The sequence below is a fragment of the Urocitellus parryii genome, chromosome 1 (genome assembly GCF_045843805.1).
Source record: "Urocitellus parryii isolate mUroPar1 chromosome 1, mUroPar1.hap1, whole genome shotgun sequence".
Taxonomy (NCBI): Eukaryota; Metazoa; Chordata; class Mammalia; order Rodentia; family Sciuridae; genus Urocitellus; species Urocitellus parryii.
In genome coordinates this window covers 164,498,055-164,510,176 of record NC_135531.1, presented here as the reverse complement: position 1 = coordinate 164,510,176, position 12,122 = coordinate 164,498,055, and the positions used below count along the sequence as shown (strand labels likewise).

The window sequence follows — 12,122 nt, the reverse complement described above, 5'->3', positions numbered from 1 at the left end:
GAAAGTGAAAACTTCGGAAACACTACAGGGCTGGGGACGTGGTGCAGTGGTGAAGCACCCCTTGGCACAATTCTTGTGACCAAAAGAAACAAAACACAAAACAAAAGTCTTCTTGTGACACACTACAGGAGCCAAGATGAGGTTTGTGCTCCTAAATGACAAGAGTTCAGTCATCATGGCCTGCTGTCTCTACAGCCATGTGTCAGTGACCCTCATGGATTCTCACAGCCTGCTGACAGGCCGGAGGTGGGATCAGCTGGGCTGGCGTCGAGCAGGTAAAGGCAGTGGGTGACACTGCCCAGGGGAAGACAGAAGCTGCACACAGAAGTCAGCAGTGACAGTGACAATAGAAACCTCCATGTTTCTGTACCTTATCCAAAACTTGTTGAGTTTTGCACCGCATCCTATTTCCATGATACTGGCCACAAATATTTATTGAATACAGTCTCATGGAATGATATTGCTGTCTCTTTTCATGATAAAAGGCCACAGGACATAGACAAGTACCCCATAAAATTCAAATGCTCACCTTTCTGGTTTACAATCTGTGGAATGGATGGGAGACTGAGGGATCCTATGTCTGCCCATTCTGACCCTGCAACAGACACTTTGCAAACACTTGGCAGCCATACTTCCAGGCACGTCTAGACTATCCCTCCATTAGTCTTGTTTTAAGGACTTGGCAACAAACTAATGTCTTCTGTATATTTTCCAATAGAGTGTCCTAATAAGGGGTAGACCTAGGCCTCATTTCATCACAAGGCCTCTAAGATTACCTTCTACTTTAGTATAACTGCTGAGTGCATTGGGATTTTTAGTAATCATCTTTCTGCTTCTCAAAGAGAAGGAAGGATGTTGTCATAGCATAATTTAATTTAGTCACAATCACCAATAAATGCCTCTGGAAACTATGTTGGACAAGGTCATTGCTCCTGCTACTATAACTCAGCAAAGTACTAGTAAAGCTGCCTGCTTCATGTTGATCCTGAGTTCTATCGCTTACAAACCAGAGGATTTTGATGAACATTACCAAATATCTCATAAAGCTCTCCATACTGTTCTAGAATAGCTGGGTTCATCCCCACGGAGACTAATTCTGGGCAGTAGGCCAGAGCTGCTGAGCTGAGCAGGTGGGTGGAGTTGCTCTTAAGTTTGAGCTGAGTTCATCTCCAAGTCATCAGAGTCAGGTGAAATGGCCAAGACTCCTATCCCTGTGGACTTGGACATTGGGGGTCTATTAAAGGCAAAGGGAGGACATGTGAGGCTTGGTAGAGGAAGGTTCTGCATATCAGGTGCAGCAGCTCATCCTTCTGTCCTCCTGTAGACCTCAAGGAAGCAAGTGTGACATGTCTTACTGTGTGAGCAAAGCAATAACACAGGGAACACTGCACAAGGTGAAGAGCTTTGAGATTTCAGCATAAAGACTTGGTAGAGGTGGGAGCAGTGGGCGCTGCATGTGTCCTGAGGATTCTCTCCTGTACCTTTGGCTTCTCCTGTCAGGAGAGCTTGGTGAGATCCAGGCCTGTTGCTCAGTGGCAGGAGCTAGCTGCTGAACGCTGCAGACTACTTAAACATATTGAAGAATTCATTAAACTCTCAGCAGGCAAACTTTTAATTATAAACCTATTCCTTTCATAGTGCAAACTCAAGAACTTCAGACAAGGTGAGTCAAACTGGTACTATGAAACCGAGTTGATTTGGGCTAGATGTAAACAAGAGAGATATTTTTGAAGTGTGACTTTCCTAACATAAGGACACACTTTCTGTTGAACAGAGATCAGTTTGTTCCATAACACATTGGAAAAAGCAAGAACAATCTTGAGTGACTGTATTCATGTGAACTGTTAAAATTTTACCCTGGGGTACCCGCCAGTGGTGTGAATTTAATTGAGATATGGATTTTTCTGTGTCTGAGTGTCCTCAGGGATTAATGCAGGAAAGAAAGAGGAGAGAGGGACATACCTTCAGGCCCCTCTATGAGCTGGATACACACAAGTTACTTACTCTATCTCTACAGCTCTTACCTGAGGATGTTGAGACTGAGTCAGCTGCAGGTCAATGATTTCCTGATTAATCTTGGACTGATTGTCTACAAGACTTTTAAAATTCTTTTCTTACGATTTCCAGAGATAAACTCAGAGTGCCACACTTGGTACTCATACATGTATTTTGCCCTGTCACATGAGGTTAGTTTTTTTTTTTTTAATTCTATATATTTAAGCAGTATGACTTGTAGCATGGTCAAGAGGGACACAGATCTTGCACCGAACTGAAGTCACAAGAACAACACTGTCCAAGTTATATTGTTACCCAGAAGTTGGTGTTTCATGTAATTGTGATGCATGAAATAAGGAAGTCTCCCGCAAGAAAAAAAAATCACTATTCATGCATGGAAATAGACCCTCTGGCTAGCTCCAATGTCTCAGATCCTAAAAGCTTCAAATACCAGATGTTCAGGATTCTGAAAATCACTGTCTGCAACGATTGCCTGACAATGTGAAACTTGTCAGTGTAGGTAAAAAATGTATAGCTGTAGTAACTATCATCAAACCATTTATATAATGCTGAACTCCAATTTAGGCAGCAGATAATCTAAATATAAACAAAAGCCTTCCTTCTAAATGACTGGTTCAGAGAAAATGTAAGTTTACAGTAGACTGTGTGCTCAGGGCTTGGCATTACCAGGACTATTGGTATCTTTCCTCCTCTGAAATTAAGCGAGGACTAAACCTAGAAAGGAGGAAGGCAGCACAAGAGGTTCTCATGCCCTACATGAAAGGATCTATATGTTAAATGTTGATATATAAAATGACCTAGTCACTTTTTCTTAGTTTGGTCTATATTGCTAATTTACCTCTGAGGTTCATATTTGGTTCTGTTAATCAGCAGAACTTCTGAGAGCCCACTGTGAACTAACCCCTGAGCCAAGCAGCAGAGAGGGGTGGTTCAATGGGTCCTGCCCTGTCCCTAAGCAGCACCCAGCTGAGCTGATGTGCCCAGGCCTCAGGGGTCCCTGGCATGCTTGGCTTCCTTTGCTAAACCCAGGGTAGTCCCAGCTGTCCTTATTGCCCACTGCCCAGTCTCTGCCCTGGGCTCCTCCTCTCAGCTCTCTCCTCAACCAGAGCCTCCTGTGTGAGCTCCAGAAGGGGACCTGATCCCATGCCACACCCACTGGCCTCTCACCTGGTCCAGAGCACAGTCTGAGTCCTCCCCTCCCTACACACTTGCCCTGGGGCCTGGAGCTTCCAGAGCCCCCTTGTCCCTGCTGCTTTCCTGATGACCCAGGCAGGCTTCTTCCAGGGCTGGCCCTGTTCCTCAGTCTGTGCAGAGTGGTCCAGAGCCTGAAGGCTCCAATAGCACCTCCTTGGAGTGGTGCTCAGTGCTGCTGCCCAGCTGTCCCTCTGTCCTTCCTCCTTGCACTTTGGTTCTTGGTGTCACTAATGTCCACACAACTCACAGCATGTGTCTGAGCTGCTGCTCTGTTGTCTGTGACCCACTAAATATGAGCTCCAGAGTGTGGAATGTTGTCTATTTTAACCACTAAAGCACGTCGATACCTGAAGAGCGGCCACAAAACAGAAGCAGTGAGCACATTAAGGCTGAATGTGTCATGATGGTGGGATCTATGCTTTTTATTTTTCTATGAGGTCATGAGTCTTTGCTTCTCAAAGTTGTTAGAAGCAGAGGAGCCTGGGATCCCACCTCTCCTGCTGCCCAGGGCTAGGTGCTGCTGCTGGGGACATGAGCAGGTATTCTCACTCTCAGCATCTGACAACTGTAGAGATCTAATAATGCATTTTCATTTTTGTGATAATCTCTCTTTCAAAATTTTATTCCTGTTTACCCAGTTACAAAAAGCAACAATTTTGTTTAAGTTACCAAAGGTGAATAATAGTATAAAACTATCAATTACTGTTTTTTTTTCTGGGAAAATAGCAATGATCCAAGATGACTATCAAAATTAATATCTAAGACAGGATCTGGCACCACTGTGGCTTTCAGATGGAAGAGCACCAACATATTAAGTGCAAAAGCCAAAACCAAGCCCAGGGAAGAAGTCAGACTCACATACTGCAACTGAAAGAAATGCTATGATACATTTTATGCATATTTGGAAAAATGAAAGAAAAACAAAAGCACTTGACAGACATGGATGGCAGAATGGGAAAAAAGAAAGGCTGTAATGAGTTGAGATAAAAGTTGTCAAATAAAGACCTGGACATAAAAAGTAAGAAAAAAAAATATCAAGAAAGGTAAAGTTACTCATTTTTTCCTCTTTTTCATTTTTTTTTTTTTACTGTCCATGCTGAACGTCTAGTTTTTGTTACTCTCTTGTACAATTGACTCTGAAGAGGACACTAAACTGCACACAGCTCACATCCTTCCTCCTTGAACAACTTAGCTGCACAGTCGCCCTTCTGCCTGCTCATCTGACAACCACCCATCAGTCCCCCTTAGCTCTGTGCGCCTTAATTAACCTAGGTGGAAATGTGGAATGCAATATGTTTTATTTTTGCAGGAGAATAGTAATTACACACATTGAATTGAATGAATAAATTTACACTCAGTAAATCATTAATCAATTACTAAATTTGGCATTTTAGAAGATTAGAAATATGAAGTACGCACACAGATTCAGGGTCTGATCCCAGGCATAGTTGTATTTAATAATGTTAGTCTTCACATAAATGAGTGCTTCCATTTGCATTTGGAAAATGAGGGTGTTAACACATAAATATACAGATTTGTGTTACGGATGGGCAATAATAAGTGTAATTATGTGAAAAATAGTTCAGAGAAGTTAGGGAATGTCAATGTTTCATACATAGAAAGAATATGTGAGTGTGTGGTTCTGTTGTCCACATCCACGTTGTATTTCTGTTACCACACTGGTTTTAGAGCATGAAATCTACATGCATTATTTACTCTGTCACCTTAATCATGGGTCATTGGTTTACACAAAGAAAAGAAAAATGTGCATGAAAATCTAGATGTTGGATATTGGGTTTGTAGGGCCTCAGATAATGGAAGTCTTGTTAGGAAAAAACAAAACAAAACACTAACTAAAGAACATATTATGACCAGGTGGATCTCACAGGACATAGAAACCTTTTACAGTTTGATTGTGTTTGGTGACACACTGAGGGACCAGGAGAGAACTGTTTCTTAGAAGGTGAGCTGTACAGTACTGGGGAGAAGATCCCAGTTTATTGAGTGTCAAGAGTGACATCTGGGGAGGAAAGGTCAGAAATGAGGGATGTGGAAGAGGCAAGGTCATGAGCACATAGCATCACGTGAGCCCACAGGGGTCTTCTAAGCACATAGGTCATGTGTGTGGTAAACATGAGTGTTGAATTAGGGAGGCCAGAAAGGAGGGATCCCGGCTTCCTCAGTGCTGAGACCATTCATACAGCCTTGAGGAAGGTCCCCAGCAGGAGTCACCAGGAAGGAGCCTCCAGCTGCTTCACTGAGTTTGCTGTGCCTGTTACTAGGCTGTATTTCAAGACTATGTTTGTGTCTATGACTTGCTAAGATGCTTACCAGTGAGGACTGGGAAAGCAATGTTTAATTCAGGTTAAAATCAATTCAACAAGAGCTGTGATGTTGAATGAAAAAGATTTCAATCTAAACAAGGTCTCATAAAGTCAATTCCTTGTTATTCTCCGGTGCTGATTCATTTGATGTTTCATTCTTAGCTTTTCTATTTATTTTTATTTCAAGCATATCAAAACAGTGCATTTCCATGGAGAAATGGAACCAAACTTCAAGTGATTTCATTTTATTGGGGCTGTTACCGCAAAACCAAACTGGCCTACTTCTCTTGCTCCTGATCTTCTCTGTGTTTGTTCTTGCCTGTTTGGGGAACTCAGGGATGACTGCCCTCATCTTCTTGGACCTGCGGCTCCACACCCCCATGTACTTTCTCCTCAGCCAGCTCTCCCTCATGGACCTGATGTACATCTCCTCCACTGTCCCCAAGATGGTATACAACTTCCTCTCTGGCCAGAAGAGCATCTCCTTCCTGGGCTGTGGTGTACAAATCTTCTTCTTTGTGACATTGGCATGTTCTGAAGGCTTACTTCTGGCCTCCATGGCCTATGACCGCTTTGTGGCCATCTGCCACCCCCTCCACTACCCCATCCGCATGAGTAAAAGGGTATGTGTGAAGATGATCCTGGGGTCCTGGACGCTGAGCTCCATCAACTCCCTGGCACACACCATTTATACTTTTCAGATTCCTTACTGCAGATCTAGAGCCATCAATCATTTCTACTGTGACATCCCAGCCATGATGCCTCTGGCCTGTGTGGACACCTGGGACTATGAGTACATGGTGTTTGTGAGTGCAGTCCTGTTTCTCCTCCTTCCATTCCTTGGCATCATGGCCTCCTATGGACGGGTCCTTTTTGCTGTCTTCCACATGCGCTCAAAAGAGGGGAGAAAAAAGGCCTTCACCACGTGTGCTACACATTTAACTGTGGTGACATTTTACTATGCTCCTTTTGTCTACACTTATCTCCATCCCAAGAGTCTCCGCTCACCAGAAGAGGACAAGATCCTTGCAGTTTTCTACAGCGTCCTCACCCCCATGCTCAACCCAATTGTCTACAGCCTGAGGAACAAGGAGGTGCTGGGGGCCATGAGGAGAGTGTGGGGGATGCTCTCCTCCAGGAAGAAGTGAGCATGGCTGACCCTGCTCCTTGCTATTGCTTCTCCCAGGCAGACTCAAGAGCTGTGGTGTCCAATAGAAAGTATAAGACTCATATGCAATTAAAGTTTTCCAGTTACACGTTTAACTGTAAAATTAATTTAAATGATATTTTGATGTTTATAAGCTTCTATATTTATTATTAATATTTTATTTGATTGAAAACAATGCAATCAATGTTAATATTAATCATACTGATATTTTTTAGTTTTTTAAAATTATTAATAATAAAAAATATAGATTATTTTATATCATACTCTATTTTACACCATTTGATTGTATACATATTAATATTAGTGTAATAAAATTCTTATGAGGTTGATATTTACCATGGCTTCATATTACTCTCCACATTTCAAGTATCCACACCACATATGGTCAGTGTCTACAAAAATGCAACAGCTGGTTGATTTGTAATCCTCTCCCTCTGGGAGAACTGTTCCATGATTTCTGTTCTTGGGATAAAGTATTGACCTATGTACTCTTAAAATCAAGCATTCATTTTTTTAAAATTTTAATGTTAGTCTTGTAGTGATGTGGAACTCCATGTGGGTCCTAGAAACTTGTTTTTCACATCTTTAATTATTCTCTGGCCATGTTATGTGTAATTTTGCCTTGAGGACAAACGCTACACTTTGTGTGTGTGTGTGTGTGTGTGTATGTTTATTGCCCTGTTCATCTTCTTCATTCAACATTTTGGATGGTCCTGGACATGCAGCTTGATTGTTCTTCTTATGTGTGTGCTGGGCACTGTCCTTGGTGTACACCTGCAGCCTGATTGCTCTGAGCCACCATTTGGCTTTCAAGTGTTCCTTCCTTTTTCTTCTAGTGGGTGCTAATTTCTTTTATTCCCCTTCAATTTAAAATCTTGTGTGATACAATCTGATTTCAATGCCAATTTGAATGTAACTAGAAAATTCTATGGACATTAAGGGCTGTGGTTATAATGATGGAGGTAGATAAAAATATTTTGAATAATTAGGAGACGGAAGTATGAAGTTTTTTTTTTATTTTTTGGACTTGTGGAGGTGGAATAAAAGGACTAATTTAAGGCCAAAATGTTAATCTGACCTCCATTTTATGGAACATTACATACCCACCTCTGGGTGACAGGCAATGTTGTATGTACTCACTACTCAGAGACTTTTGATAAAACACCTATTCCTGGACATAATTTTTTCCCCCATACACATTTGAAAGGCAAAGAGAAGAAAGTGAGTATCTTGGTTGAGGTTTTTCTTAAATCAGGAATTAATCATTACTACATTCTACATTATCACACTGCTGAAAAGATATTTGTGAAAAAAGATATTCATCTGTCAATATAGAAAGAAAGCAGTACCTTTTTCTTTGCATAAATTAAACTTTATTAAATCAATTTATATAAAATCGTGAATGCATACACTTTAAAACAGATAACACATGCTCTAAATTTTGCATCTCACAGTTGGAAGATAAAATTTAATTAATCAGAGGAAGGGCAATATAATGACTGCAGATTCATAGTTGTCAGAAATGGCTAAAATGATGCATAGTGAAGAGGGCTCTAGGGACACTGTGAGGTGGATATGATGTGGGTGAGTCTCCCCAAGAGGTAACATTGCCCAACACTCAAGATTATCTACAGTAGAAGCTTCTAGAGAAGGTATTGGATGGCAGAAATTTGAACTTCTCTCTGTGTTTTCTACATTCAGCTTCCTAATGTCATGGACTAAGAGGAAAAAAGTGCCCTTGGTGCAGTCCCATGTCAATGGGTGCAGTCCCATGCCAGTGGCTGTTGCTTTATTGTACACCTGAGCCAGAGGACTTGCTAGGCCAAAGAATTTCACAAAGTCATTTCTGAGATCCTGTGGTTCTCCATATTTGCTGGTCATCCAGAGTTATGGACATGACATATTAGATTAACTGTGACCTCTGCAGCAACATCAGTGTGACAAGCTAATCAAACATGCAAACATAGGTGAATCTTCAGAAATATATTTTTCTCTGGGAATAACGCATGCAGGATACCAGTGCACAGCTGGGTAGACTGCAGTGTGTCTGGAGAACACAGAGAGGTTGAAGGCTTATTAGAGTTGTTCAGTGAGCAGGCAAGCTCTGAAGGGAGTCCAGCAGCTACTTGGTAAACCTAGTCTCAAGGTCATGGTGGACAGCTCCATCAACAGTGGTAGTGGCAGTTTTGAAGGTAACAGTCTCCCTGGATTGTCCTGCTGGGGCTGTTCTGCAGGAGTTGTGTGTCACCTTGGTGCTTCCTCCTTCTGGCACCCCAGCTCTGCCTTAGAGGGGTGTTACAAGGGTGGTTTTGTTTGTGTGCTTAGCTTCCATATCAGCAAGAGGGGATTAAGAGATTCCAGTGCTGATATTACAGGGCACAGTGCTGACATGAGTTCCCCAAGACCATGGTGTTTCAGAGGAGAGTGGACCAGGCTCCTGGTGGCCTCCACCATTCACTATCTAGTATGAACACAGGGCCTGCACTCAGCACCTTCCTGAATTCCGTATCCTTTGGATTCGTTCCAGGGACAGCAAGCTACCAGAACAGCAAAGATTGTACCTTCGTGCATTGAAGCTGCGATAACAAGACACCTTTAGGTAGGAGGCATATGAGCAATGTAAATCTATCCCTGAAGATTCTGTGCAAGGTGAGGGCCTCATTCAGGTTTAACACGGTGCCCCCTTCCTGTGTCCCCATGTGAGGTGAGGGTGAACAAGCTCCCCAGAAGCGATTTTCAGAGCTCCCACTCATTTGTGAGGTCCTGCATTATGACTGATGGAGCACCTCCTGAACACCCCACCTCCAATACTACCACTGTGGGGTTGCATTTAATATGTGTTGGGAAGGACACAAACTTTCCGTGGTGTTCATTCTCGTCTCTACCCACAGCAGCAGAGCTCACACTTTTGCTTTCAAGCAACATGTGCACAGAGCAATTAAATTGTGCCTCTCATGTATTTACACACATCTTGGAGCTGCTCATGGTTTCCCTGCACCATGATGGCAGTGATGGCAGCAGCAGCAGATGTCCCAGAGGGCAGCAAGTGCCTTTGCCTGGGAGAGACAAAGAGCCTCTGTGGAGTCTGCAAGAAGCTTACCATGCAACCTGCTTGCCAAGACAGGAAATGCCCAATTTGGGCACTATATTTCACTAGAAAATTATAACTAAATAAGAGTATATACATGATCATTGCAAGAATAGAAAAAAGGCACTTGTAAGAATTCATCAAGTTCATAATCTATGAATTTGAATACTCTGCACTACAAAGTAAACACCCACCTGTTATAAAACAGAGGTAAGAATAAAGGTCATTTAAAGATTTAAGTAATTATTAGTAGAGATTTTTGGATGGATAAAACATTATTTCATTATAAAGGGCCAGTTGAATCAGTTATTAATAGTAAAGAATTACTTGAATTTACCCTGTAATAAAAATATGATAAAATATATAAATAGGCTTTGAATCATACATCCACACTATGTGTTTCAGATTTTTAAATATAATTTCTATAAATTACCATAAATGTAAGATTCATTTAAATATTATTGACTGTTTTTTCAATTTAAATCTAAGGCCTGATGTATATACCTTTCTGGTGGAGATCTTACTTCACAGACATAAGAACCCAAGTTAGATCCCTATAATTGCACAAAATCAACCAAACAAATTACAACATCAATAGCGATTCCCTCCACCCTCAATCAATCAGTCAATCAATAAATCTACTTATCTATCCACCTCTCTCTCTCTCTCTGACTCTCTTTCTCTACACATACAAACATACTTAGGTTGACATGAAATTCATTTCCACAAAGAGTTACATCTTTTTAGAAAAAAAATTGCTCCATGAGAACCATCAGAATCAGACATATTGAAATTTGTATTTTGAAATAATCATCAATTTATCCCAATGATTTTAAAATTTTTAAAGATTATAAAAAACACTAGAAAAACAAGGAAGAATATTATTCTCAAGATTAATCACAATTAAATCTAATTGCCACCTAACAGGTGTTAGGAGTGCCCACACATGTTCACTTTCTCTAATCCACTTGAATAGATGTTTGATACATAGTATACCTGTCAGCTTTTTTGTTGCTATGATCAAAAGACTTGACAAAAACAATTTCAAGGAGGAATAGTTTATTTGGGGGTCACATTCTCAGAGGTCTCAGTCCATAGATGGCTGACTCCATTCCTCAGGGCTGCAGAAGGATAGGGTACATGGCCACAGGAAGCAGAGAGAGACTACTCTGCTCAACAAAAACAAAATAAAATCCCCAAAGGAACACCCCTATGGACCCACCTTCTTCAACCACACCCTGCCTGCCAACAGTTGCCACCAGGTCATCCCTCAGTGGATAAATGCACCCAGTAGGCTAAGCGGCTCACAACCCAATCATTGCACCTCTACATCCTCTTACATTGCCTCACACTTGAGCTTTTGGGAAACACGTCACATCTAAACCATCACATGGAGCAATGGGACATCTCATCTGACAGACATGGCCTGATCCAGGAGTAGCAGTGTCCATGTGTGATGTAAATGGAGTATGCTGAGGGTGGAGGAGGACTCTTGATAGAGGAGTGGTCAGGTGCCTGTGAAAGAGGAGATAGTATCCAGAGAATCTCGGCAGAGATGCATAGGAAGTTCTGCTCCTGAAAAAAGATGAACATTGGGCAATTTGCAAAACATTCCCCAAAAGCCTAAAATTTTTATGCTTCTGTGTTATCTTACAGCCAAAGTCACCGAATTTATGAGGAAATCTAACATCAGGAAGCAGTAAGTCCACACAGTGGAAACTTGCACTAAGACACAAAACCCACATATATGCATATATGTTAAGTTGAAAGTGATTTGAAGAATAAGCAAGAGAATGATCATTTTAAATAAAAGTTCAAAATTTCAGAGATATTTCAATATATTACTGACAGGACACACGTATCCTCTCCTCAAGTTTTAAAAGAGGAAGAGAAAATAAAATTCTGTTGGAAATCAAATTATACTGATTGAGAAATGAAGAAGAAAAAAGTTAAAAGACAAACTTGTTAAAATCTCCCAGAAAGAAAACAAAACAGAAGCAATAATACTAGAGGACTGACATTTAGAAAATGTAGAAAATCTAGGGGAGGAAAAAAAGAGAACTGAGGTATGCTTGTGGGCTTTCCTAGAAATGTTTATAATGAAATAATAATAAGTTTCATATTGTGAAAGAAAAATTCTCAGAAATCAAATATCTGTGCTATTGTTTGAAAGCAGCATGAAAACATCACACAATGAATGAGGAATGTTTTATTGAAAGAATTTTCATGAGAAACTCTCTTTGGGAATGAGATCCTAAAGTGTCAGAGAGAGCATTAGTGTTGACAATGAGAAGCCTGGAATCCACCCTCCCCTGAGCCATTGGGAGGGACA

The 12,122-nt window shown here is 41.2% G+C and overlaps 1 protein-coding gene across 1 annotated transcript; it reads left to right on the top strand.

The window, feature by feature from the left end:
• The first annotated feature begins 5,743 nt into the window (after positions 1-5,743).
• On the top strand, positions 5,744-6,682 carry LOC113176654 (olfactory receptor 2L13-like). The gene has a single exon (XM_026381151.2). The coding sequence runs from the start codon at positions 5,744-5,746 to the stop codon at positions 6,680-6,682; it is 939 nt and encodes a 312-aa protein (XP_026236936.2).
• Positions 6,683-12,122: the final 5,440 nt, after the last annotated feature.

Coding starts and splice junctions, on each gene's coding strand:
- LOC113176654 (XM_026381151.2), top strand. CDS start 5,744: ATGGAGAAATGGAACCAAACTTCAAGTGATTTCATTTTATTGGGGCTG.